The 26,661-nt window shown below is 54.2% G+C and overlaps 1 protein-coding gene and 1 long non-coding RNA gene across 4 annotated transcripts in view; one reads left to right on the forward strand and one right to left on the reverse strand.

Moving 5' to 3' along the window:
* CTBP2 (C-terminal binding protein 2) overlaps positions 1-26,661 on the forward strand; it is a 167,123-nt gene that overhangs the window by 122,450 nt on the left and 18,012 nt on the right. Inside the window, exon 1 of one of the 3 annotated variants that reach the window (XM_081533632.1) lies at positions 6,795-11,372. The exons of the other annotated variants lie outside the window; for them this stretch is intronic. Within the exon in view, the coding sequence (XP_081389758.1) occupies positions 9,710-11,372 (1,663 nt within the window). The 5' untranslated portion in view covers positions 6,795-9,709. Of the gene's footprint in view, positions 1-6,794; positions 11,373-26,661 lie in introns of those variants that run through there. 3 annotated transcript variants of the gene reach the window in all.
* LOC145523458 (uncharacterized) lies at positions 243-25,178 on the reverse strand. Its single transcript, XR_014066578.1, has 2 exons — positions 24,084-25,178; positions 243-4,559 (listed from the first exon to the last, which is right to left on the reverse strand). It is a non-coding gene; the product is annotated as an uncharacterized LOC145523458 (long non-coding RNA).

Here is a 26,661-nt window from a genome sequence, read left to right on the forward strand (position 1 = left end):
CACCATTCAGAGTGTTTCAAGACCTAATGGCATCATGGCAGACCTAGTTTGATTTGCCCCAAGTATTTGTTGGCCAAAGAAGAGAGCTTGCCATCCCTTATTATGGCGGAAGTAACCCAGAAGAGCATTTTCTGGTGCCCTGGGTTTATAGAACTGTAATACACCACAATGGCCTTGCTGATGACTTTTTGTTAGAACATCTTATTGTCGGTTATGGTACAATAAATCACTAAACACCATCCTTTCCTGTGGGCTGTTGAAAATGTAATTTGAAGAAAAGTAGATATTTCATTTTACTTCATTTTGTTCGAATGTCTTATACATGTGGAAAAATGGTCCTGAGGATTATATCAGCTGAGCTAAGTCACCTTCATAACACAATTCACGAGAAGACTTCTGCTTTCCTCTGCAGAAGAAAAAGAAATGTTAGGGACCTCCTATTAAAAAAACAATCAAATTCAACATTCCTTACCTCTGGATTAGCTTCCCTGGTGGTTCAGTTGGTAAAGAATCCGCCTGCAGTGCAGGAGACCCAGGTTCGATCCCTGGGTCAGGAAGATCCCCTGGAGAAGGAAATGTCAACCCACTCCAGTATTGCCTGGAGAATTCCATCAACAGAGGAGCCTGGTGGGCTACAGTTCACAGGGTCGCAAAAGTCAGACACAGCTTAGTGACTAACACTTCTGTTTCACCTCTAGGATGCTCTTGTGAAAACAGGGAATAAAAGGCAATGAGGAAGATGGGCGGGTTGGTTGGGTGGACGTGGAGGAGACAAAGGCCATCCAGTGTCCGTTGAACACATAGTTATACATCTTGGAAATCTTTATCTAGATTAACCTTGTCCCTAAGGAGCACAAGAAAAGTCAGAGAGAAAATACTATAGGGATGACGTGGAGGAAAACTGTTTCACCTGTGTCATTCTCTTCTTAATTGGATGAGCTTGCCATTATGAAAGCATATCTCCGTGGACCGTAATTCCCCCAGGGAAGCTCATTCATGGTCCCAGAGTGTTCAAGGAGCAAAAATAATTGTCTAAGAGCTTCTTGGTCTTCAAGGTGGCAGAAGCGGTGAGGGCGTCTGGGCCAGGCGAGAGCCCCCAGCAGGGAGGACTGAAGGCCTCTCGTTGCCTGGCTCAGACCCTTCGGGGCCCACAGAGCAGAAGGATTGACCTGTATTTCCCCACAGGAGGAGCCTCATCTGTAGACTTGGACCAGAGTCATTTAATCTTTCATATGTATGTTTTTTGTTTTACCTGTCTTAAGAAAAGGCATTGTAGAATTATTGTTTTGTTTTATAAAGCACTTGGAAGCACCTTATCAAGAAGCCGCATCAAAACTGGCCACCTTCCTTGGTCCACAATCATTTCTCATAAATATCTTTAAATAGCCCCAAAATGTAGACCTTAAAAAATGAGATTCATAATGTTGCTATACATTATAATTATATGTTTGGATCAGGCAATTATGTACATTTCCAGCAATTATGTGATTAGTGATAATTACATTAGGTATGTAAATATACAATAGTCAACCAGACATGACTTAAAACTCGGTAGTATAAATGAATAGAATGGAGCAACATGGTACTCAGGTAAAGGATCAGAAAAGGAAGGGGGAGAATGGTCAAGTTGCAGCTTCATAGACTTCGTTTGCAAAGGATAAATATCCACGGGATAAATGGTTTGAAGATAAGTTTGGTAACAGCAGCCCCTTCCCTGGGATGCCTGCTGTCTCTTAGGGATTGGGTTTGTAGAACTGCCCACACTCAGGCCCCCACTTACTGCAGATGAAAACCGGGTTCAATGTTATAATTATTTCCCAGTCATCGCTCATCTGTGAAATGCAGACTCAAGCTACTCTGCGTTTGTTGATGTGCCAGTGGACTCTCACCGGGCTTGGCAGACTTTTTTTTAAACTCCCCACATGTCTAAAAGCAGCGTGTTAAGGCTGCTTCCATTTCGGGGTTTGAGGTGTGGTGACTTTAGTCCGTGGCTGGGTGTGGCTGTTTATCAGTGCCTGGGTATCGTCTCGTGGCTGCTGCTCCACCTCTCGCCCCCACCATGACAAGTCACACTCCCCCCGAGGTGGGCAGCACCTGTCTCTGGGGTTTGGGGTCACATCTCTTAAAACATGAGCCGCCTGCCTCATCTTCCCAGCCTGCTTCTCCCTGGGTGTGTTTCATCTTGGTCAGTGGCACCTTTGAGGGAAGAGGGTCTGCTCCAGGCCCAATGAACTCCTCGCAGGAACCAGGGTTCCGACACGTCGGGCCAGGCCTCCTTGGTCAGAGCAGGCCTGAGGACAGCAGAGCCACCTGGCTTCACAGAGCTGGAGGCCCGCAGACGGCGCCCCCCAGAAACCTGGAGCATCATGTCCCACACAGCTCAACCTGATCACCAGTGTCGGGGGCGACCCTGCTACCAGCACCCCAAGATACAGGGCTTTGCTGCCTGCCTCCCACCCTCTGATTCCTTTTACAGATGACTTGTGTGGGTGGAGTAAGACTTCCTCCCAAAAGATACGGAGGAGTAAGTCCCAACTGACTTAACACTCATTGCATCAAACCATCACTTATTTGATGAGCATTCTGGGCATTGGTTGACTCCCTGGCTCTAGAGCGCAGGCGGGCTCCCGGTCTCCCCAGAGGCTTTCTGAGATGCCGGTTCTCCTTCAAGTCTGAGCTGGAAGCTGGCTCGGGGGTGGGGGCAGCGGGGCTGTGCAGCCGCCGGGGGAGCGGGTTCTGGGCGTGGCCGTGCGCCTGCTCACAACTGGCTCCACGCTGCCTGTGCTCCTTGCACGGACATCCGAGGGGCTGGAACATCCACCAGCTTGCTTCCTGGGTTCTGCTTGGAGAGATGTATGTGCCTGGAGGGGGCTTCCCGAGAGACTCAGTGGTAAAGAATCCACCTGGCAAGCAGGAGAAGCAGGTTCGATCCCTGGGTCAGGAAAATCCCCTGGAGGAGATGGAAACCCACTCGGGTATTGTTGCCTGGAGCATCCCATGGACAGAGGAGTCTGACGGGCTACAGTCCATGGGGTCGCAAGAGAGTTGGACATGAGTTAGCAATTAAACGACAACAGTGTGCCCAGAGGGTGCCCTCTTCCTGCCCATACCCTGGAGCGAGTGAAACAAGTGTGATGGCAGTCGGTCCTTTCTTGCCTGCAGAAAGTTCTTTATGGCCCTTACAGCCAGGGCCCGTGTGAGAGCAGCTGGGACAGCTGGGTCCCTGCCGGCAGGCTCAGATGCAGCGAGCAGTCATCTTCCTCTGCCATCTTCATTCGATGCCCACTGTGCCTGGGTCCTTGCAAGTGAGGGACTGTGCGTGCTTTAGCCTGGACCTGGGTTTGGACAGCAGGGTGCTGTGGATTAGGGCTGCTGGTGATCGTGTGCACCTTTCTGTCCTGTTTCCTCATCACAACATACACTCCTTGAGAACAAAGACTGTTTCCACAGTCTTGTTTCTCATGCAGAGTCCTGTTCTACGGGTTTGTTTTTACCACATGTGTGTCCAGCCAGCGAGCGCATGATGAAGGGAGGAAGGGCATGTCAGGAGGGAGGAGGTGCTATCATCTTCACGAAACCAAGGGATGTCTCTGGTTTCCAGGGGATGGCAGATGGATGCAGTCGTGGATGAGGTGTTTTCACCTCGAGAGGTGGCAGGTTTCTTTGGACTAGGGACACGTGACGCTGGGGTATTGAGGACGCTTCTTGTAGGTGGGCTAGGTGAGCTGGAGCCAGGCAGGTGGAGAGGATTTGGGGACGATCAACCAAGGTGGCATGAATCCCTTCCTGATAAAACCCATAGGAGACGTAACACGGGAGTGTGTCGGGGTGAGGGTCGTGGCGTCGAGATGCGTGGGGGTCACCTGAGACACTGGGACTTTGCAGGAAAAGCTGTTACTGGAGGATTTTATGGAGAGGAAGGAGGCAGAGTTTTCTGAGCACCTACAGACCTTGTGTCAGGGATCCAGCCAGGTCTTTCCAAGTAGATTCTGCCCCGTGCTTTTTGCAGGCCCTGCATCCGAGGTGTGGTCCCAGCTCATATTTCCTGCTTCACCAGCACAGCCAAAACATGCCATAAAAGAGACTTTTTAATCCCATAACCTGTGGGAGTCAAGTCTAATTTTCATTACACGGCTCTCGTTAAGCTGTATCATCATCTAGTCAAGAAATCAAGTCAGGAGCCATGCCCAAGGCTCAGTTGTCATTTAAATGGCTAAATCGTAAGTGCCGGGAGACCTGGGACTGTTCAGCGGGCAGCTGATTTAGTTGCAAGGCTCCACCTCGGGTCCTGGGTTTTCTCTGGAGGGTTGTGCTGATGACTGAAAGCCTCCCACTCCAGGTTGGAAGGCAGGAGCCCAGAGCCTGCGTCCATCCTGGGATGACCAAGATGTCTGGTCGGTTCTGCTCATTTTGTCTCTGTACTTTGTCGTACTCTGTACTTCGATGAAGGCTGTCTTAAAGCCCTGCCAGACCTCGTTTGCTGTTTTTCTAGTGTACATGGGGTTTATCTCCCCCTTTCTGATTTAGATTAGCCAAGTAAGTTGCTTTGGTAGGGGATACTGTGGAGACAGAAAGAAAAAAAAAACTTTTTTAAAGACAGAAAGCTATTTTTAAACATATATTCTCAAACACTTGACAGAAACAAGCAACAACCCAACACAGCCTGTACACATTTAAAAGTAGGAAGTGGGAGGTCACGGGCCTATTTTTGGCCGTTGCTGCCGGAAATGAGTGTGACCCGCTAACCCCTACAGTGCCCGTGGGAGGCATGGGGACAAGGGCAATGCTGTGGCCTCTTTCTGGCCAACAGCAGATGCAGGGAAGCATCTCCGAGGATTTCTGATTTCCACCTTGGCTTTCAGAGCTGCCTTGGGCTCCTGGCCCCAAGGACGGGAGAACCAGGAGATGGGGGGGGAGTCACTCAGTTGTGTCCAACTCATTGCAACCCCATGGACTGTAGCCCGCCAGGCTCCTCTGTCCATGGGATTTCCCAGACAAGAATATGGGAATGGGTTGCCATTTCCTCCTCCAGGGGAATCCTGACCCAGGAATGGAAACTGGGGTCTCCTGCATTGCAGATGGGTTCTTGACCATCTGAGCCACCAGGGAAGTCCCAGGAGATGGAAAGCCCAGGCTAGTGTTGGTCCAGCACAGGGAGGAAGGCCAGCCAAAGTGACTGTTGCTCCAGAGTCTCCTGAGAAAGGAGTGAGCATCCCTTGACGCCAGGTCAGCAGAAACAGCACAACTGTCGGGACTGCTCAACCCAGCGAACTTCATGTAAATCCAGTCTTTAGATTCACAAAGTTCACCATATACCTGATTTTTTTTTTTTAAAGGTGAGAAAGGACTTCACTGGTGGCCCAGTGGTTAAGAATCCGCCTTGCAATGCACAGGACGTGGTTCGATCCCTGGTCGGGGAGCTAAGTAAGGTTCCACATGTCGATGGATACCTAACTTAGTCCCTGCAGCACACCTCGAAGTGGGCATGCCACAATGAAAGATCCCGCAGGATGCAACTAAGACTGACGCAGCCAAATAGATAAAGACACAATTTTTTTTTTTTTTTAAGTGAGGACTAGACCCAGAGCAGTACTTCTATTTCCCATTCTTTTCAAGCAGTTTCCCAAGTCATTGTCGTGATGAAAGCATAAAACGCTTATAGGAGATCTGTCCGAGGACTGCTCCGTGGAGGGGATTGTTGGTTGTACCTCTGCTTGTCCACCTCGGTTTTTTCCCTGCTCTTCTGGCACTGTCTAAATTATCTCAATTTTCAGGTCTCTACAGTTTTCAACTGATGCCTTACGTTGCACAGGGAATTGAAGACTTGGTTTTGGGGGAATGTCGCGTATCACATTGAGGTTCCCATTCAGATGATGCTACAGGGTCAGCTTTATCTTGGGTTTGTTTTGTCTGCGAGAGGATTTGGCTTGCCTGCTTCTTCTCACTTTTCAGAAGATGACTTTTTCCTTTATGCAATTTTCTGTAGTGAGAGACTCTTTGCAGGATTAAAAATGAAGTCTACAAAACTCAGTAATCTTTCAGAAATTGGTCCCATCTCACTTTATTTAGTTAACATGAGATTTTTTCAGAAAAATCCTCCCTTTTCTAAAGACTGCAGTGAGGTTTTTTTGTTCTTTTTTTAATCTGCCAGGGTGTTCAGAAAAGTACAAGTCCAGTTACAGGTGTTTTTACCTAACACAGGAAAACATCTGTCATAATATTTGGCAGGTTGCAGAGCTGAGACAGCGTGAGTTTGGGTAGCTTCCAAGCAGAATGGGTCAGAAATTGATGGAAACAAATCTGGGCCTCCTCATTCTGGGGCGTAGTGTGAAGCCTCCCTGAAGCTCTCCCTGCCCACTGCTGACCTGCTCCCGGCATTATACCTTCGTACCTAATAAACCAGGGCTGTGGAGCACGTATGGCCCTAGGTTGTCCTGCTGAAGTAGAGGACTCAACCGAGGACTGGTTATTTGTAAGCTGGGTGAGTTACCACCAGCTACCCCGCTGCAAAAAGATTTGGCAAAGCTCATCGATGTGTCTCTGAAGGGAGCGACTTGACCACAAGTGGGGTTTTGCAGCATCAATACCACATTCATGTGAAGTTTTTCTTTATGACAGGAAGGAAGGGAAGGGAAACACTGCGATGGCATAATATTGATGCCTTAGACTGGTGCAGTCCCTTAGCTGAAGCCTGGGGCCCTGGCTCTGACAGGGGCCCACTGCACCTTGTTTCAAGGAGCTGGAGCAATCATCTGTTCAGGAATTACTGTTGGATACTCAAGTGGCTGATTTTTGTAAGTGACGTATATTATATTTGGGGTTTGGGGAAACCTTAAGAAAATAACAGGATTACTTTGTTAAAGAGGTTCCCCTTTTGCCGTTTCAGCAGGGCTGTTAGTTTCCCCAGCTCGACACAGGGAATTCCAGAAAGCAGAGTGTTGGCTTTTGGAGTTTGACTTGGGTCCTGTGCATCTTGGTACCCAACTTCTCCATCCTCACATCTTAGGGATGGGCGAAACACCCAGAGCAAGACCTGGTACAGACACTGAACACAGGTTGAGGCCCCTGTAATGAGGATCCTGGAAGAAAAACATGATGTCAAAGATGCCCTGTTTATGGTTGCCCTGAAGGGTCAGGCAGGACCATTGCAGCTCTTCCCACCCAGCCAGCCAGTGTTCTCTGACCAGTGGTGGAAGGATGGAGGTGGCAGGGGCAAATGGGGCAATGGGGCAGGACCCCCACTGGGATGCCACAAAGGCCCCTCTTGGCCAGAAGAGCCAAGATGGGGAGAAGGGGGTGACAGGTTTGGGTGGGCTGGCGCTGCCCAAGGTCATCATTTAGTGTCCTTTCTAGGGTGAGAATGTCTCCTGTTAGATACAGCAGGCGGGTTTTCACCCAGTCCCGTCTCCTTGTGGTCCTTCTTACCATAGACTGCCCTATCTTTCCCTGCCCTCTCCTTTCTGGAGGGGAGGAGGTTCTGTCTGGTTCTGAATGGTGCCCCGAAGAGAAGACCTGTGGAAATTGGGCTCGCCTGCCCAGCAGAGCTGGGAAACAATCTGCTGCAACCAGATAGTGCTGTTTCCATTTAGTTTGGGGCTCCAACGTTTTCCTGTCCTTTTTGATGTATCTTCGAAGTGAACACATTCTCGGGCTGTTGGCAAGATGTGTAAATATTGTCTTGTGTGTGGCCAGGCCCGTTGTCTCTGTCTCCCCTGCCCAGGCCTTTGAGCCCATGACGGTGAATGTTCCAGAAGAGAAATTAGAGAAATTGGCGCCAGCGGGCTGCTTTCATAGATGGAAACCCATCGTTTTGCAGCGCAGCTTTTTCTTTTCTCTTTTTTTTTTTCCTTCACTCATGCATCCTAGGAGGTGGAGGGGGTTGGGGGAGGATCAGAGTCGCTTTGCCATCTGCCAGGGCTTTTCCCCAGTTACCTTGAGGCCTTACTGGCATTTTGGGGTCAGAAGTGGTGTTGAAGTCACAGACTGGGGTCCCGGGCAGTGCTTTTGGGTCAGTTCCTCTGTAGTCAGTCGGGCTTCCCAGAGCTTTGGCTTTGGGGGACCAAGCCCTCTTTGGGGAGTCATGTTGGTTTCAACAGAGCTTATCCCAAAGTTTAATCTGTACTGATCAGGACAAGGGGGCGCTGCCCTTGTGTTTCCCTGAGCCTCCAGTTTCTGCACAGGAATTGGCACTCGCTTTCCTTCCCACTCGTAAGTTTTCAGTATTTCTCATTCAAAAAAAAATTTTTTTTCTAACTGGTAATTCTCTTTAGAGATTCTAATGGAATCTTCGGTTAAGGGACTTGTGGGTGAAGACAAAACATTCTGAAGTTTAATGGCTGCAAATACGTATATTGTCTCATTTTTAAACATTCTAACTAGACACGGCCCTTGTAAGCGTGGGATTCCCAGCTTTTGGTTTCGCTGTGAATTCTGTATCTTGGAACCTACAGTTGGAGGACCCTGGTCCTGTCTGCATTTGAGGAAATGTTTTAATGCTCCTCTGTGGGGCTTTCCTGCATGCAGATAACTGCTCTTCTCTGCATTATTGCACCTAACGTCCCTGGTGGGCTCTGTAAAATCTTAATCCATGGGAATATGGAACATGATCCACACAATCTGAGCCAGGCCAAGCCTGCTAGAATTAATGCTTCCCTTGCAAACAGATTTAAAGGCAAACATGCCTCAGATGCAGCCTCCTCCCTCCCGGCTCTGCTTCATAACCTTGGGGTTTAGTCGCTGACCTCTGTTGCCCTCTTAAAATGCTCAATTCTATGGACTGTATTTCCATTGCTGTGGTTTTTCCAGGCAGTATGAAAGGGTCTGTGTTGTGTGATAATACGAGAAAGAATCCATTTGGGCTTGAGCAGTGTTAGTAACTCGTTTGATTTGTAACCAGAGTCATCTCAGAGCCAGATTTCAATATTGGCAAAGCGTCGGGTGGCAGACCTGGCCCATCTCTCGGGCACCTCCTGCTCTAGAATGACACGTGAGGCTTTTTCTTTCTCATTCCGCCTGCCTGTTCACATTTAATTTGTTCTTAGCCGTGTGCAATGGATTAACATTTCATCAGGGTGGATTAAGATTGCATCGACATTAAAGCAGTCTTTTTCTATTTTCCTCCTGTCACTTTTAGGCGATCCTGCGCTGGGGGGAGGGGGACACCTTCAGGAGGGGGAAGGCGGTCTTGTCCAAAAAGTGCCCTGGTGAGGACCAGGGAGATAAGCCAGGGCTTCAGTGTGAAAAGAATTCCCAGTTGCAGGTCGGGCGGCCTGGATGGAGCCACAGCCGGTTTCATCGGTCTAACAAGATGTCACATGGAACAAAAGCTTTAGGGGTTTTATTTAGCTCCTAATCTGCAGGCTGAGAGAGCGGAGGTCCATGTGAGTGCTCCAGCCAGAAGGGGGGGGGGTGCCCGGCTGGCTGGCTGCAGCCTCCTTTCTGGGACTGAGCCGTAAAGAAAAGACCTCTGGTGCTACCGTTGGAGAGTGAGGCAAAGTTACCGTGAGTGTTTTGTCTACTAAGGTTTCGGAGAATTAATAATTCAGGCCATACTTTGAAATTGAAAACCCCCAGTTGGTCATTCCTGCCGTCTCGGAAGGGTTAGAATACAGCCAGGTCTGGTTTGGATGCATGTAATTGAAGATTTATAAAGAAAGCCTTCCTCCTCTGCCTCTGGCCGCAGTCTTTTTTTTTTTTTTTTTCTTTTCCAATGCCGGTTCCCAGCAGGCATATAAATATTGGTCGATCTCAGAGTTGGGATGCCGCTGGGTGGTACGAGGGCCCCTGGGAGATCGCGGAGGCTCCCGGGAGGAGAAGCTCTCTGACGGACGGAGGCGGAGAGGGCCCTTGGTACCCTGGGCTGCGGGATGTCGCTATGCCCGGGGCGGCGGAGCCCTGCCTCTACCGGGAGGCCTTCTACAGCACGGCGGCCAGAAGGAAGAACTCTGTCCCCGACTTTGCCTTTTACGACAGCAGACAGGCGGTGATGTCGGCCCGCGGGGCCCTGCTGCCCGGGGATTACTACAGTGACCCAGCCGGAGCCACCCGGGTGCCCGGCGAGCCTCCGCACCATCGCCACCCGGGAGCTGGCCAGCCGCTGCCCAGTTACGGAGCGCCGGGCAGCAGAATGACGTGGGAGCCAGTGGCAGGCCGGGCCCCTGCCCTGCAGGACACCAGTCACCTGTACCGGGACCCTGGAGGTAAAATGATCCCTCAGGGGCAGCGATCACACAGCAGGGCCCCTTCGCCCACGCGGTTCGTCGGGGAGCCAGCAGACAGCAGGTACGGGGCAGAGGCGCCCGCCTACCCCGCCGGCCAGGTCTACAACGATGCGGGCGAGAGGCCGGCGGATTCCACCGCCTCCAGGCAGATGGCCCCCACGTGCCTGGTTGTGGACCCGGGAGCGGCGGCTGCCTCCGGGATCGGCGTGGGAACCACCCCCGGCGCCCCGCCCCGAGACTATGGGCCTTCCCGGGAAGGCATCCACCCCAGGATGGCTTACGAGAGGTGCGAGGCCTACCCGTCCGCCTTCCAAGGGCCCGGGGGCAGCAAGAGGAGCGTGATGCCAGAGTTCCTGGCCCTCCTGCGGGCGGAAGGCGTGGCGGAGGCCACGCTGGTGGCCCTGCTGCAGCAAGGCTTCGACTCCCCGGCCGTCCTGGCCACCATGGAGGATGCGGACATCAAGTGCGTGGCGCCCAACCTGGGCCAGGCCCGCGTGCTCAGCCGCCTAGCCAGCGGCTGCCGGACGGAAATGCAGCTGCGTAGGCAGGGCCGGGGGCCGCCCCTGCCCCGCACGCGCTCCAGCAGCTTCAGCCACCGCAGCGAGCTCCAGGGCGACCCGGCCGGCCTGGGCGCCGCAGCCCTGCAGCCCCAGCCCCAAGCGGGGCCCCTACGGGCGGCGTCCCCTCGGGCCGCAGACCCTGCTCACCGCCGCCCCTCCAGCGCGCCGTCCCAGCACCTCCTGGAGACCGCCGCCGCCTACTCAGCCCCGGGGGTGGGCGCCCAAGCCGCCCACTTCCTGTCCAACTCCGGGTACAGCTCCCCGACCCCTTGCGCCCTGACCGCTCGCCCAGGCCCTGCGTACCCGCTGCAGGCCAGCGTGCCCTTGATTCACCCGGGCCCCAGGACTGCCTACTCGACGGCGTACACGGTGCCCATGGAACTGCTGAAGCGGGAGCGCGGCGCGGCGGCCTCCCCCGTGCCCAGCCCCCACGGCAGCCCCCAGCTCCTGCGGAAGCCCGGCGCGCCCCTGGAGCCCCCTGCCCTGCCACCAGCCAGCCAGAGCCTCCACACGCCTCATTCGCCCTACCAGAAGGTGGCCCGGCGGACAGGGGCCCCCATCATCGTCTCCACCATGCTGGCCCCGGAACCAAGTAACGCGCCCCTCCCTGCCTCTTCCTCGCGGGGGACCTTGAGGGGACGGTGGGGGCCCGAGGTCTGAGCATGGGACAGCAGGCCCCTCGGGTTGCTGTTGCTCTGAGGCCAAACCTGGAAAGACCACCCACCCCCAACTCAGGCCCACAGTACACACCCCCTCCTCCAAACAGGGCACCCCAGCCAGCTGGCCAACACAGAGGAGGGTTCTCCTGGGTGAAACAGGTGTGTGTGGTTCAGGCTGACCCACTGAGATGGCATTGCCTTCGTTTTTCTCCAGTTGAGCTCAAGCCGATTTGTGGATTTCCCTTTATGGGGAGGAAGCACAACTGTTTATGGGGTGGGGGGACCCAGAAATCATTCAGAACAGGATGAAGCCCTCAGCTCACGGGCAGTGGCTTTGGAGGAGGCAGGGTGTTTGTCCAGCACCTCCCTGTACGGTGGGCAGCGTTCACTTGACATCGGGAGTGTCTTCTGGTGTGGAAACGCCCCTCTGAAGGGTCTACACAGTATCAGAGGTAGGGTTAATCACTGCTGAGCTAAAAACGGGTGTGCTTCCAGACTTGTATGTTAAACAAAGATGTCGAAATCCCTTAGAACTCCCTGTTTCAAAAACAGACTCAGTCTTGCATGTTGGAAAACACAGTTGGGGATTCTGCTTGCTTGTAGGGAAGAATGTATTTCTGTGTGGAGGAAAGAGAGAATGATCCTAGCTCCTTCTCTTCAAACCACGAGCCAAGTGGAATTGAGTATGTGTGTGCCCCTGGGCATCTGGATGCAGTTCCAGGTGGACACCCTCGGAGCCATGCTTCAGAATTGTCGTTTGGACCCTAGAATCCTTACTGATCATTTAAGCTATAAATCAACTTTCTTCCTTTTTTTCCCCACTCCCCTCAACATAGTTTAGAAAACTGCATCTTTTTTCAGTGATGTTTTTTATTTTAATGAATTACTAGCATTATAGGGTGGACAGAGTGGGATGAGAATTGTGGTAAAAGTAAGAGGGACCTTTTTGAAAATACCTCGTAAATAGCTGTGGAAGGGGCCTGGGAGCCTGAGATGATAACCCTGAGATAAGTGTTAGGTTTCTCTGATATGTTGGTGAAGCTGGTGATGGTTAGGCTACTTGTAGACTGAAGTGGGGCTGTTGCTTCACAAGCTGACCTTCACACATGTTCCTTTCTTATTTCCAAAGAAGCACTGGTTGAATTTCTCTGTTGTCTCTCTCTATACATTCTAGTTTTGTCTCATGTACAGATTTTCTTTTTCAGTCTTATCATAAAATTTATTTGACTTTTTTAAATCGGTGTGTGGCAGGAGAAAAGTCAGATAATGTTTCCCAGGGCCTGTGTCTTCGCCCTCACTGTCAAACATTCTTTCTTTGCAACCAACTAATTTGCATGGCGATGACATTTGTTGCTTCAGTAATTTCATCTGATAATGGCTGGGCTTGCAAAGCAGATCTGAAAACATATTCCTTAATTATGTGTTGCTAAGCAACGGGAGGGTTTGGTCATAATCACAGAAAGATTATCTGCATGCTGAAGTCCTGGAAAGGTTTTGCTGAAGGAGGACCTGTTAAATTGCCTTCTTTTCTTCTTCTTTTCATTTGTTTATTTTGCACTGCCTTCTAACAAAAACAGTCGCTGTTATTTGGGGATGGGGCGAGGGATCTTATTTAAATTGTTTGGAGTGTGATTGTTAACACACGGCTTTGCAGACCTAGGGATATTGATTTTTGTTCCATTTGCATGGCAGCAAGCCAGCGCCAAGAAGCCTGCAGTCGGAAGTCTGCCAGGAAATAAATTTCTCTGTCAGATGATCTGTCCCGTAGCAGTGTTCCTCTCATCCCTTCTCGATGTTGAGTGTGTCATCAGAGCCCTCCCCCAAAAGCAGTGTGTCAGGGACGGGGAGTGGGGTGGGGATAGGCGCTTGGATGCCCTGGGAGCGTTGAGCCTGGATACGAGACATTTTGTGAGGCAGGTTTCCTAAAGGCGATAGCAGATTGGGGTCTGTTGGAGCCTACAGTCCTACTCCGGCCGATCACTTTGCCCCCGAGAGGATAACACTGACGTTTCAGGGACGCACCACAGACAGACCTCAGGTCTGGAAACCTGAAGCTCACGGGGGCAGCCCCACCGCCCTCAGCTGAAACGGGAGACGGCGATCTTTCAATCCACATCCCGCCGCCTCGGTCATTTGCGGCACAGCCAGCATGAATAAATCTTCACTCTGGTCTTCGCCTAATTCGCATGTTTGCTTCTGAGCTGGCGGGGCAGGGGTGCCAGGAGGAGGCCTCTCTCCTCTCTCCCTCTGGAGCGGTGATCTGAACGCGTGCAGTGGGTGCCTTGTTTCTTTCTGAGCTCCTGGTTTTATTATATGTGCTTTGGGTATTTTCATCTTTTGTATGTTTTTCCAAGTGACTTTCCATTTGCAGGTATTACAAAGTATTGGCTATATTCCCCATGTTGTACGGCACATCCTTGAGTACATATTTTAATGTGTATTTGCTTTTCTCTGTCCGTGAACTACCTGCTTCATCTTGGTTGCCTTTGTTGGTATAAATAACTGGTTCCTGTGGACTGGGCAGTGGAGGGTGGCCAGGTGAGGACAGGCCCCCGGAGCAGCCCCGGCCCCTGTGATGCGGGATTACTGGGGCATCGTGTCAGACCCACGTGAGCGGCGGTGCCTGCTGGATCTGCTGCTGTTTACACGCTGACCTGCTGGACTGGGGCACAGGCTGCAGAACCTTCTGGCAGCGGCTGTCACCCAGCGATGCCCCCTCCCCCACGTCACATGGCGTTGACCGCAGCCAAGGATTTGCTGTCGCCCGAGCCCTCCCTGAGCTGGTGCAGCCGGACGCATCACGTAAACAGCAGCTCCGCAGCCATCTTCCCGGGTTTGTCCCCCTGAACGCAGCCACACACGTGGGCTGCAGGGGCCGCAGAGCCTCCAGTGTGAGAAGCGCGGCCCCAGCCCAACCTTCTTCTGGCCCCTTTTGGTTCCCGTCCGGGTGTTTTCTAGATACAGCTCAGTTGATGAAGCGCATCTGTAGCCCCGTCTAGTCCCTGGGGACACCGCCCAGAGCCCCTTCAGGACAGGACAGGGGTGTCTGCAGCCCGTGTACACGGGGGCTGTGGGGGAGGCTGGTGGTGTCACGCTGTTACATCAGCAGAACTGGTCACTTTAGCTTCATCATAGCACTGGTTTCCAGCACCGCTGGCGTGCGTGCCGGGTCCCCTGGGTAGGAAGTCCCATTGGATCTGAATGGAGGTTTGTTCCTGTCCGGCTCTTGCACACCTGGTGACTCCTCCCATGTCCCTGCCTTTGTTTGAAGGTCTGCACAAGAAGATCTGTGCTGGGGAGTGGGGTCCAGACGATTCACTGGTTCTGAGAATGATGACCCGGATACCATCAGCCTGGAGAGGGGTGCCATGGGACCCCCAAAGACACCCTCCCACCAAGCCAGCTGATCACACCCACTCCCCACCCTCAAAGCAGAGCTGGACCAGGAAGGGTGGGCTTAGCCAGCCCCCTCGTATATCCATATTCGGGGACTGGGTGTGAGGTCCAAGCCCGGGAGCTAGCTGGCCCTGCAGAGAGCAGTGGGATGCTGACTCTAGCTATTCCACTGTTAAGAGCCTACATCCTAACCCCAGGAGATGTGTGAAGGGAGCAGGCCTTTCTGGGCTGTGGTCCAGGGAGGGTTCCTGAGCACAGAGCCCTGGCTGAGCAGGGCAGGGCCAGAGCTCGGGGCTGGATCCCTCAGCAGCACTGCTCCAGCCCCCGCTGTGTTCCAAGCCTGGGGTCAGGTGTTGGGCACTGACAGGTGGGTGCACCCCAGCCCGGGCTTCTGGGGCATTCCCACCACCACCCACCCAGTCAGTAAATAAAAAGACGGTCGCTGTAATGCGATAAGGACACACGTGCAGCACTTGGAATGCATCGCTAAAGAGCCTGTGCGCTGGCAGGGGCCGCTGAGCGCAGGGCTCTGACTCCAGAATGACCGTCAAACTGCAGCTGTGGTGGTCAGGCTGAGGGAGAGGTCACTTTGCAAACCAGCGTGAGAGTGGTTGTGTGTGTGTGTCAGTGTTTGTAGCCCCGTGAAGGCTCTTGAGGTCCTGGCTGCTGCCTGGCGCTCCCTGGGGCACCTCCAGGCTTTCCTTGCGGGTCGACCTCTACCTCCGTGAGCAGGAAGTCCTAGCCTCAGTTCAGCTGGAAGGGCGTTCGCCCAGAGCCCTTCTCCTCCCCAGTAGTCACTTCCAAGTCAAGCTTTCAGGAAGGAGCTGTGCACTTTCAAGGTACTGGCAGGCCATTCCAAGTAGAATATCTGACACAAGTTCAAGGTCAGTAAAATCAACAAGCTTTGTTTTCCTTTTGTATTTGGTAGGTGTTTGGGGCTGGCAGAAGGAAAGTGGAGAAGGAAATGGCAACCTACTCCAGTGCTCTTGCCTGGAAAATCCCATGGATGGAGGAGCCTGGCGGGCTGCAGTCGGTGGGGTCGCCAAGAGTTGGACACGACTGAGTGACTTCACGTTGAGGCTTTTGGGGGGGCTGGCCCCTTTCCCCTGGGTTGAAAGTCCCAGCTCACCCTCTGGTTCACTCTTCTTCCTCACGCAGGTGCCCCATCAGCCAGGCCTGCTGCAGTCATTGGCATTGTCCTTGGCTACTTCCCAGGCCCGGCGGTGGGAGCCTGGCTATGGGGCATTTGGCTCAGAGACTGGCCTTATCCGGAGCTCTCTGTCCCTCAGAAGAGCCTGCTCTGACCCTCTCGGGTGTGGACTGGGTCCTTCTGTCCACGGAGGACGGCATCCAGGGGAGCTAGGGCCTGGCGGCGTTCCAGCTGCTGTCCACACGGAGGGCAGAGGGCAGTGCTGCCAGGCTTGGGCGAGGATGGGCCTTTCACAGAACCGGGCCTCTGGACACTTCTGTCAATTCATCTCTTCTGCGGCGTTCCACTCCCAGCTCTGTCAGCTCTGACCCGCCCCACACCCCACCAGGGGTGTATATCCGTGATCCTACGAGGTGTGGTGTCTGTGGGGACTTGGGCCTTGGGTTTTTTGTGGGGTTTTTTCGCTATTATTGATTTTATTTGGCTGTGGCATGTGGGATCTTAGTTCCTGACCAGGGATTAAGCCCATGCCCCCTGCACTGGAGCACTGGACCACCAGGGAAATCCCGTGTGGGGACGCGGGTGTGGACTGTCTAATAAGGTCCATCCAATAAGGGGTGGTGGGAGCGGGCTCCTGTCTGCTTGGAGGACTCTGAGGTCCTTGTTTAGTGGGTTTTCACCCTGGCGTGGTAAGGGGCACGGAGAACGTGGTGAATGAAGTCATTCTTGCTGTGCTTTCCTGCCATTCATTTTAAAGGAATCGATCCATGTTCTCACGGGGGAACGTGGGCCCAGGATTATGGCTGGACGCCAGCCAGCTCTGCCCGCCTTCCCGTCACCAGGCCCTCTTCGTGTGGCCCAGGCTGCCCAGCACAGGGTGGCCGAGCCTCCTCATCTCTCAGGCATTTTCTCGTCCAGTTCTGGAAAGCAGGCCTGAGTAAAAAGAGTAGGGCCCGTGCACCAGGGCCTCTGCCTTCAGGGCAGCCTGTCCCATGCGGCTCTGGTCTGCAGATAACAGTTTTGTGTGTTTGCATCTCTTTCCAACCCGCAGCTCCTCTCTGCAACTTTTGAGAAGCGGCAGTCTCGTCCACAGCAGGAGTTAGACTTTCCCGGGGACGTGAGCCCCAAGACAGGGCGAGCCGTGGTGCATTTATCTGCCCGAGAAGAGGCAAAGCCTTCCTCCCCCTCACCACGTTACTGCCTCACATGACCTTTGCCCTTGAGTGTCCAGTGTCCACACAGGGCTTCTCCAGTTCCCATGGGTAGGCCATGGGGCCCAGGAAGCAAAACCCAGAGTCCTCACTGGCTCTTGGCACCAGACACCTGATCGGCAAATATTCCCTCCCGTCTTGCCACTCTTTGGTACCATCCTTAGAGCACAGAAGGTTTCATTTCGATAAAGTCCAGTTTCTTTCTTTCCCCTCTGGTTGCTTGTGGTTTTGGTGTCATCATCCAAGGACATGAAGTTTCCTGCCCGTGTTTCCTCCCGAAGAAGTCTGGAGTGCTAGCTCTTCCATTCAAGTCCTTGAAGCATCCTGAGTTGACTTGACTGTAGAGTGAGGTAGGGATTCTCTGCGTTATTTTGCCGGTGGATACCCAGTTGTCCAAGCACCACTTTTACTCACTTATCTTATTGTTTAGTTTTCGCTGTGCTGGGTCTTCATTGCTGCCTGCGGGCTTTTTTCTAGTGCAGTGATTGGGGGCTACTCTCTAGTTGCGGTGTGCGGGCTTCTCATCGTGCTAGCTTCTCTTGTTGTGAAGCGTGGGCCTCAGCAGTTGTGGCTTCTTGCCTCAACAGTTGTGGCACACAGGCTTCGTTGCTCCGCGGCGTGTGGGGTCTTCCTGGATCAGGAATCGAGCCCATGTCTCCTGCATTGGCAGGTGGAGTCTTTACCACTCTGCTACCAGGGAAGCCCCAAGCACCATTTTTAAAGGAGAAAAATCAACATATATTAACGTGGAAGATTTTCAGGTGTTTAGAGCCTATTTTTTGTCCCCAAGATTATACAAGGCAAGAATTCTAAAGCCATTTCATAGGTTCTTTGCTGGTACATAGGGTTATTTGTTAGTTTATGAAAGGGAAATAGTGCTTTCATCCATAACATGGCCCACATAGCAACATAGAACCTACATGTACTTAATGTACTGCTTTTAGGTGTGCTTTACCCTCCTCTGAGGCTGGCTGATACACAAAGGACATTTTTAGTTGTTTTTCATGTAAAGGGGACAAAAAACAAGACTGTTGACTTCTCCTTGCTCCCTCCTGCTCAAGGAACAGGAAGGGACAGCTTTAACAGGGACCATTTAACAGGCAGTTAAATTTAGCCCAACGGTGGTGCTCAGTGTCTGAATAAAACACCCTTTGCCAAATTGTTAGGAGAGCATAAAATCAAACCTGTAAACACTTGTCCCCACCGAGAGGTGGGCGACTCGTGGGGATGTGTTTTCCCAAGCTCGGTTGAGAATTGATCCCAGGAACGGTTTGCAAACATGAGCGTAACGGCTCCTTGTTCACGGGAGAGCTGGGTGAGAAAGCCCTGGTGCGGAGTTTGTCCTCGTGAGCGAGGTCTCTGGATGGGCTGGCATGGGAGTCGGGGCTCTGTATCTGACGCCTGTGAAGTGCTGGCGAGGCCTGTGGGGAGCGGGTCCTCCCAGTACTGACTTGATCGGAACTCATAGCCCCCCACAGGGCTCAGGGGTCCCTCCTGGTCCAAAGCTCCCCTGATGGGCCTCTTGCCCTCTCCAGAACTGGGGTCAGAGAAGCCAGCCCTGAGTGCCTCCAGGACCTACCCAGCCCAATCAGTGTCGCCATCCTGCAGCATCTGGGTGCAGGATGATCGCATCTGATTGCCAGGAAGACTCTCAACATGTTCCCCTTCTAAAATGAAAAATCTGAGGCTCAGAGAGGTTCCATTCTTCCCCAGGTCACACAGCAGGGCAAGGATTTGGGGCCTGTCTGACTCCAAACCTGTGCTTGGTCACTGTGTGAGACCGAGCACGGCACGGGAAATTCAATAGCGCTGTGAGCTTGGGCCTGGTGCTGGAAGCCAGGCTCCACGCCCGCAAGAGGTAGTCAAGAGGGTGACTCTGGAGCATGAGCCCCAAGGTGCTGTGAGGTTCACTTCCCCAGGTGTGAGGCTGAGGGCAAGCTGGGGCCTCCCTCCCCACGTGGACGGGCCCAGGCTTTGCACAGCAGAAGCTCGGTGCTGGGTGCCTCCCAGGGCACCTGCTGGCGCTCGCCTGTCCCTGGCTGGTGCCCCGCAAGCTGCCCTGGGACACGCGTGGCTCTGCTGCTGAACCAAGCCCCTGTCCTCCGTATTGTGCTGCCTTCTGGGGGAGTCACCGAAATTAATTCTTCCATGTGATTAAACGGAATGTCAAATGTTCCTTGGTCCTAAGAGGATTTAAGCTTGGCTCTCTGAAGGGCTCTGACACACACAAGGGTAAAATTGAGTAGATGGAGAAATAATAAGCGCAGGAAAAGATGAAGCTGGGGGATAAGGCCAGAACTCAGAGGACTCCCCACTGTCCTATGCACAAAGGACAGGAAAGGATTTCACGCTGAGCTTCCTAGCCACCACAGTAAAGAGGGAAAAGAGATCACTGGAAGGTTCACATTGTGCCTAGGACGGGACCACCGAGTCCATGGCTCCAAAGAAGCTTTTTCTGAGCAATCGAGAGCTGAATTTCTGCTGCCCTCAACCACATGTCCAAGGAAGTCAGCACCGGCCCGAGGAGTGCCGGGTCCTCTCCCCTGCCTGCCCCAACCTGCACCCTCCCATTGACAAACTGTCCTACCACGTGACTGCTTCCTGCCTCTCATCTAAAACTTCAGACAAAATCCGTCCCAGGGCCTTGTCCAGTCGAAGTTGCTGAGCTCACACGCGCAGGTGTGGGGCCTGGCTGGGCTGCTTCGGCAGCTGGCTGCTGACTTCCTCTCCAGGGTGTCCGCCGCTTCCTTTGTCCAGCCCTCGGTTGGCATTGCCAAGTCCACGGGGAAGGGGCGGTTCTGCTTGGTTGAGGGGGCTCTCTGCCTGGGGTTGGAGTGGGGTGAATGTTGTCATCAGCAGCCTAGCCCAGGCCTGTCCCTTCCTCTCCAGCCGCGGTCCTTACAGCCTCCCCTCTTCACCTCACCAGCTTCCCTGCTGGAGAGCTTTCTGTGAGATGCTTTTTATTTGAAGGGATAAAGATGGCTTTGTGATGGGTTCTAGTGTTTTCCTGTGAACTGGGCTTTGAGCCTAGATTGCTTAAGACATCATTAAGTTTTAAGAAAAAGGTATAGCGGAAAAGAGCAGGGTGGGGACGTCCGACCAGCTGTCGCACTTGGGAAAATGAACTTCCTGGCTGCTCTGGGGCCTGAGGGCAGGACGCTTGGCCTCCCGCCCGCCGGACAGCAAGCCTGTGAAAGGGTGCTTAGGAATCACTTTCCTTTCAGGTTTTAGAGCCCCATGAAAACCTGCAATAAACTGAAAGCCTTGTCCCTGTTCTGTCTCCTTCCTGGCCTTAGTGGCTGCCACGGCTAAGAAGCAGGGCAGTGTTTTGTTTTTATGGGCCCTCAGCTCAGGCAATGCAGTTATAAAAATAAGCCCGAGTCTGCCAGGCTCTTCCAGGGGCCTTGAGGGAGAAGGGCCTGTTGTCTGTTCCTCAGGGGCCCTGGTGGAGCCGGTCCTTCTGATGAGAGGGGACAAGTCAACCACAGAGGCAGCAACCCAGGCGGGCAGCACCCGTGGGCAGCCCTGCCCTCCTCTTGATGTGTCCGCTCTGACCTCTGACCTTGGCTGGGGGGCCCACAGAGCCAGGCTGTTCCACTGCTGTTTCCTGTGCTTTGGAAGGAGTGGCCCTTCAGGAATCGACAAGACTGGGGTGTCCTCGGCCTGGTGGGGACCCCTCTGAGGGTGTTCCTGCCCCTGGGGTCCTGCCAGCCCATCACAGGCGAGTGGTACTCAGGGTGTGCAGCGCCTCCCTCTGCCGGACTCCTGGCATCCATTGGTTCTTTTCTCATCTTTACTTCACTTGTGTTTCTCTCAAACATCCCCTTGTTGCCACGGGCACATTTTTAGAACTTGAGAAATACTCAAGCGAAATATACGGTGAGTGGCTTCCACTGGTGGTCCCCCCGCCCCCATGCCGGGGAGCAGGCCCTGGACGCCCACCTCTCAGCCAGTCCCCACCTCCTGCTGCAGGAGCCCTGGTCCCAGGGAAGGGAAGCCGGGCCTGACCAAGGAGCGGTGGGTGAGCTCGGCCGCTGAGACACATGGCGTTGAGTTCACCGGGGTCACTGTCACGTGTGGCCTGGGAGCCCCTTTTGTCCTTGAGAAGTTCCCGCTGTGGGCTCATCTCAGCAGAGGCTTGGAGGAGCTGCCACCAGGAAGAAGGGCATGGGGGGGAGGCTCATGTCGCTGGGGGTAGGGGGGCACCCTCTGACCCCTGACAACCCCCACACTAAGAGCAGGGGCTCCAGAGGCTCCCACGGATGATGTTGATTGGAAAGGAGGTGTGGCGTGTGTATGCTCCCTGCCAGAAGGGGCAACTGAGGTTGTCCCCTGTCCTAGGCATAAGCTACCCGGTCACTTGCGCCTCCAGGGACTCTTCCCCCATGTTGAGAGGGGGGCAAAGGTGTAACCTCACCTGGACTGGGAGCCAGTGGGTTCTCACACCCAGAGACCTGCTGTTCCCCAAGCCCAGAGCCTGCAGCCCTGCCCCCACGCCACATCCTTCCCCGGATGCTGTGGGACCACCCATGTGAGACAGCCTTTAGGGGGACGTACCATTAGATCATTTGACCGAAGAGTCAGAAGCAGAGCCACACGTCCCTGGCTGCTACAGATGTGTTTCTTGGTGGCGGGTTTGCTTCTCAGTGGCGCTCAGTGTGGTTTTCTCTGGACCGGTCAGTTGGGAGGGTCTCTTGTGCTCTGAGCGGGTGATATTTGCCCTGCCCCCCTGCCGAAAGCAGTAGGTTTCCAGGCAGAACATCAGGTGCTTCTTCTGGGCTGCGGGGTTTACCAGGCACACAGGAGGCTCCCTGGGGACTGGGGGGACCACTGAAGACCTGGGGCCACCCTGCAAATAGTGTGTCCAATGCAGCAGGGTTGGGGCATCTAGATGCCAGGCAGCCTGCCTGGCCCGTGTGTGAGTGTCTAAGAAAGTGGAAAATGGGCCTGGTTTTGTTCTTCAGCTCTGTTGGGCAAAGGAAGAGTGTCTGTCACTTCTTTTTCTCAGTTCCAGTTCCTCGGTGTGGTATGGACCCTGCACACTTCAGGCTGCCAGGACAGTTCACCTGGGTGGCTCGAAGGGGTCAGTTAAAGTGACAGCTGTGCTGGTCTTTCTGGAGGTACAGAAGCTGGCTGCGTTGGGTCTCAGTCTGGCACGCAGGACCTCGTTGCATCCCGTGGGATCTTTGTGGCACACAGACTCCTGAGTGTGTGGGCTTCGGTAGTCACGGCGCACAGGCTTAGCTGCTCCGTGGCATGTGGGATCTTAGTTCCCTGACCAGGGATCGAACCCACGTCTCCTGCACTGCAAGACCGGTTCTTAAACACTGCACCACCAAGGAAGTCCCAGGTTGTACTGTTTTTTAAACTAGATGGCGCGCTTGCCACAAGTCTAGACCTCTGCTTCCAGAAGCTACCCTTGTGTGCACCCTGGATTCGCATGTCTGCCCAGTGAGCCTTGGGTGGGGTGTGGGCAGTGGCCAGGGCTCTGGAGAGCCCGTGAGCCTCCAGCTCGCCGGCTCTCTGTCTAGCTGTTAACCTGAGCTAAGGCGAGATGGCCTGAGAGCATCTCCCTCGGAGGCTATGACTCATTAAGATCCATGTTTTATTTAAGAAGCTAATCTACTTATCAGGCCACTCTGTAGCCATCTGGACTGAGCCTAAAGCTACCTTTATAGAGGTCACTAAAATCAGGACTGAGGAGTGGCTGCAAACCAGGCCCGCGCCGCCCCCCCCCCCCCCACCATGGGACACACTCAGCCTTCTGGGGAGCCCCCTTAGTGTGGTTCACCCCCAACAGTGCCGCCCCTGCCTGAGGACTCAGAGGGCCAGATCTCCCCATACTTGTGGTTTTTCACGCCAGGGCGGTGGTTACTAGCGTATTCACAGCTGAGTAGAGGAACCTGGCTTTGGAAGACCAAGCGGCATTTGAGTTGCTGATGGTCTTTCAGGGAAGGGCTGTGTGTGCAGTGACCAGTGGGCTTCCTGCCTACTTGATGGTACTGCTCATCCCTGGGCAACCTGTGGGCAGTGCCCGCACAGGGGTACTTCAGAGATGACTTGGGTTCTGTGCCCAGCCACCCCAGTAAAGTATCACAAATAAAGCTAGTTCATATTGGAATACAGTTGATTAACAGTGTTGTGTTAGTTTTGGTGTACAGCAAAGTGATTCAGTTATACATAACGCACGTACCTATTCTTTTTCAAATTTTTTTTCCCATGTAATTTATTACACAATATTGAGCAGAGTTCCCTGTGCTTTTCAGTAGGTCCTTGTTGCTTATCTTAAAGCATAACAGTGTGTGCATGTCCACCCCAGACTCCCAACCTACACAGATTTTCTGGTTTCCCAGGGTGTTCCTTAGTGGCTCCGTCAATAAAGAATCCACCTGCAGTGGAGACAGGGCTTCAGCCCTTGGGTCGGGAAGATCCTCTGGAGAAGGAAATGGCAACCCACTCTGTTTTCGAGAGAAAAAAAGAAGAAAGTGAAGTCGCCCAGTCGTGTCCGACTCTTTGCGACCCCAGGGACTGTAGCCCACCAGGCTCCTCCGTCCATGGGATTTTCCAGGCAAGAAGACTGGAGTGGGTTGCCATTTCCTTCTCCAAGGGATCTTCCCGACCTAGGGATCAAACCCAGGTCTCCCACACTGCAGGCAGACCCTTTACCATCTGAGCCAGCAGTGAAGCCCCCACTCTGTTTTCGAAAGGCCACCCCAGAATCCTGAAGCCTGCCGTTGGCCAGGCCTTGGAGACAGGCCCAGGTGAGAGCTGTGGGGACAGCCTCACCCATCATTGGGGGAGCCACTCCCTGACAGGGGTGTCCGTGTTGGTGAACGAATCCCATCACCGAATCGCCCCCAGCTTGATCCCTGCCTGGGGCCCCTCACCTGGGAAAGTCCGTCCTCCACGGGATCTCTTGCCTTGATCTGTCCTGGGGAGGCCTGGGGACCGGCCTCCGGGGGTTCCTGCCGCACTGGCGATGGGTCCCTGCTGGTCAGAGGACACGTGGGCTCTCTCCGCCTTGGTCTTGCCTTGCTGAACACATCAGTTTGCTGTCGCTGGGCGGCCAGTGGCCCCAGAACTTCTGGCGTGCAGGCAGCGGGGCTCTGCCGGGACTGGACAGCCTGCGGCGGCCCTCCCCTCCTCGGCCTGGATGGCTGGACCCTGGACCTGTGGTCCTGCCTCCCAGTGCTTCCCAGCTCACGGCTGGTCACAGTTTCACTGTGAATTTGGAAGGCGTGGTGAGCACCCCGGGGGCCCAGCCTTGGAAGCGGTGCAGCAGCCCCTCTGTCACTCCAGGGATTTCAGACCGAAGTTCAAGGCCAGCTCATTTCCCGAGAGTGGGGAAGTGGATTCCCCATCTTGGGATTGGGGGTGGGGGGCAACAGAGTTACCCTGGGACAGGGCGGGTGTCAGAGGCCACCGGCAACAGTACCAGGCACAGCTGAGGTCCTGCTGTGAGGAGTTGGGTGCAAAGCCAGGCACCTGCTGCAGAGCCCAGCCTCACCCTGGGGGAGTCTCTCCCCTTCCTCTCCAAAAGCCCCTCCCCATCCCAACAGAACAGAGGCCCGTCCCAGGGTGACTGCAGAGGGCTGCGCCTGGCTGGGGGGCCTTTGCGTCCTTCCCCTGGGGCCTCCTTATGTCTCCCTGCTTCTTTCCACGCTCACGGTGGTGTCGTGACGTGTGGAACACTGACCTTCACTTCCCTTTACCCAATCCAAGAGGGGGACTCAGTGCACTTGGCATGGCCAGCAGATGTCAGGAGCCCACGGGGGTCAGCAGGGAGCCTGAGACCAAGGCCGCTGGGATTGATTAGTCATGCCTGCCATGAGCGCAGTGGTTGTGTGTCTGCGTTTGTCGTCCAGGTCTGCATTCCTGCCCGGGATCCTGGGCCAGTGAGAAAGGGCTCACTGCCCCTCGGGCCAGGTAGGGCGCAGGATGGAGGCTGAGTGCTGGAGTGGGTAGTGTTGCGATGCAAAACTAGGCGTGAAAAGCAAGGCAGCCGAAGAAAAATTGGGTTCTCCGCCGTGCCGGGAGAGCATGTCTGCACTTGACCAAGTTTTCAAAATCAAACTGCAGCCTGGCCACATCCCAGACTGGCCCGGAGAAAGCGGACGTGGCTTCCTGGGCCTGGGAGAGCTGCCCAGGGACACCGCAGAGAAAAGCACTTTTGCCAAATGAAAAGGCAGATAGCAGTGTGGGAACAAAGATGAGATTTCCAAAAGTAACTGCACTCTTTTTTAACCTTAAAATAGCGCTACACTTAGCAACACACATCGTTCTGCAAATCCCTGCCTTGTAGCCGCTCTCTGAACCACCCCTTCACCTGCTCCTGCTGCTGTGGTCCCTCCCATGAAAAGCGAGGGGCGCTCCTGCAGGGCAGGCACCTTGGGGTATCGGGGACAGTCACTGCCTTCATTCGCTTTCCAAAACTGCTTTCTGAGTGAGCTCCAGCCAACTGCAGAACATTTGTTGTTAACAGTGTAGAACAGTTTTTGTAACGTGGATAAACATGTTAACAAAGCAAGGGAGGCCCGCCCCCTACGAAGCTCCACAGCCTCCTTCCCCAGCTGCCTCAGGCCGCGGGTGGATGAATAGACCCCTCAACGGAGCCACGTTTGAGAGTTGAAAGCCGAGTCTTGGATAAGGGCTCATTTCTGTCCCAGGGTCAGCATCTGGTTCCCGCTTGGCCCCACGAGTCATGAGCTGCAGCTCCGGGTCATGGAAATGCCAGCCTGTGAAACATGCTGCTCGTCAGACCCGGGATCTGATTCTGGGTCTGGCCTTCTGGGGATCGGAACTGACGAGCCCAGCCAAGAAGTTTTGTGGGAAGTGGCCTTTTCATTGGGGAGCAGCTGCATTTAAGGGGTTGGGGGGAGACGCAATCAGACCCTTGCGAAGTGGTCCGGGCTAGAGGGCTGCAGGTGCGGGCCTGACGTGTCCCTCCCTGCCCGCTCCGGACCTCTGGTCTCTGCTTGGCCGCGGCTCCCCATCCTCCCCAGGACCACTGCACGTGAGGATGGGAACTGCCTTGTACCTTCCAGGCGCCCCTGCAGGTCCTGGGAGCCAATGACCATCTGATTGATTGTCTCCCCAGTCTCTTGCTGAGTTGGGTAGAACAGTGCGTTTTGTCTCAGGTCTTTTTACGGCCCCACACGGGTCTCTGTCTGCTGGCCTTTGCAGGTTCCTGCTCAGGGTGTCAGCTGTCAAGACCAGTGGTACCGCACAGAGAATCCCGGGCAGCAGGGAAGATCTTAGGATGGATTTGGGATGCCTGGCAGCTCCTCTTCCCTCAGGGGTCCCAGCCCCACCTGTGCATCCTATGGGGCCTCAAATGGCAGCCTCGCTGTACCTGCCCAACCCCGTCCGTGAGCAGAGAGGTGACCCTGCACAGCTGTGGCCGTCCACACATGTGACCATCATCCATTATCCTGGCCAGCCTGGCTTTGGGGCCTCTGAGGTTGC

The sequence above is a fragment of the Giraffa tippelskirchi genome, chromosome 2, assembly GCF_054371585.1.
Source record: "Giraffa tippelskirchi isolate mGirTip1 chromosome 2, T2T-mGirTip1v1.2.pri, whole genome shotgun sequence".
Classification (NCBI taxonomy): Eukaryota; Metazoa; Chordata; class Mammalia; order Artiodactyla; family Giraffidae; genus Giraffa; species Giraffa tippelskirchi.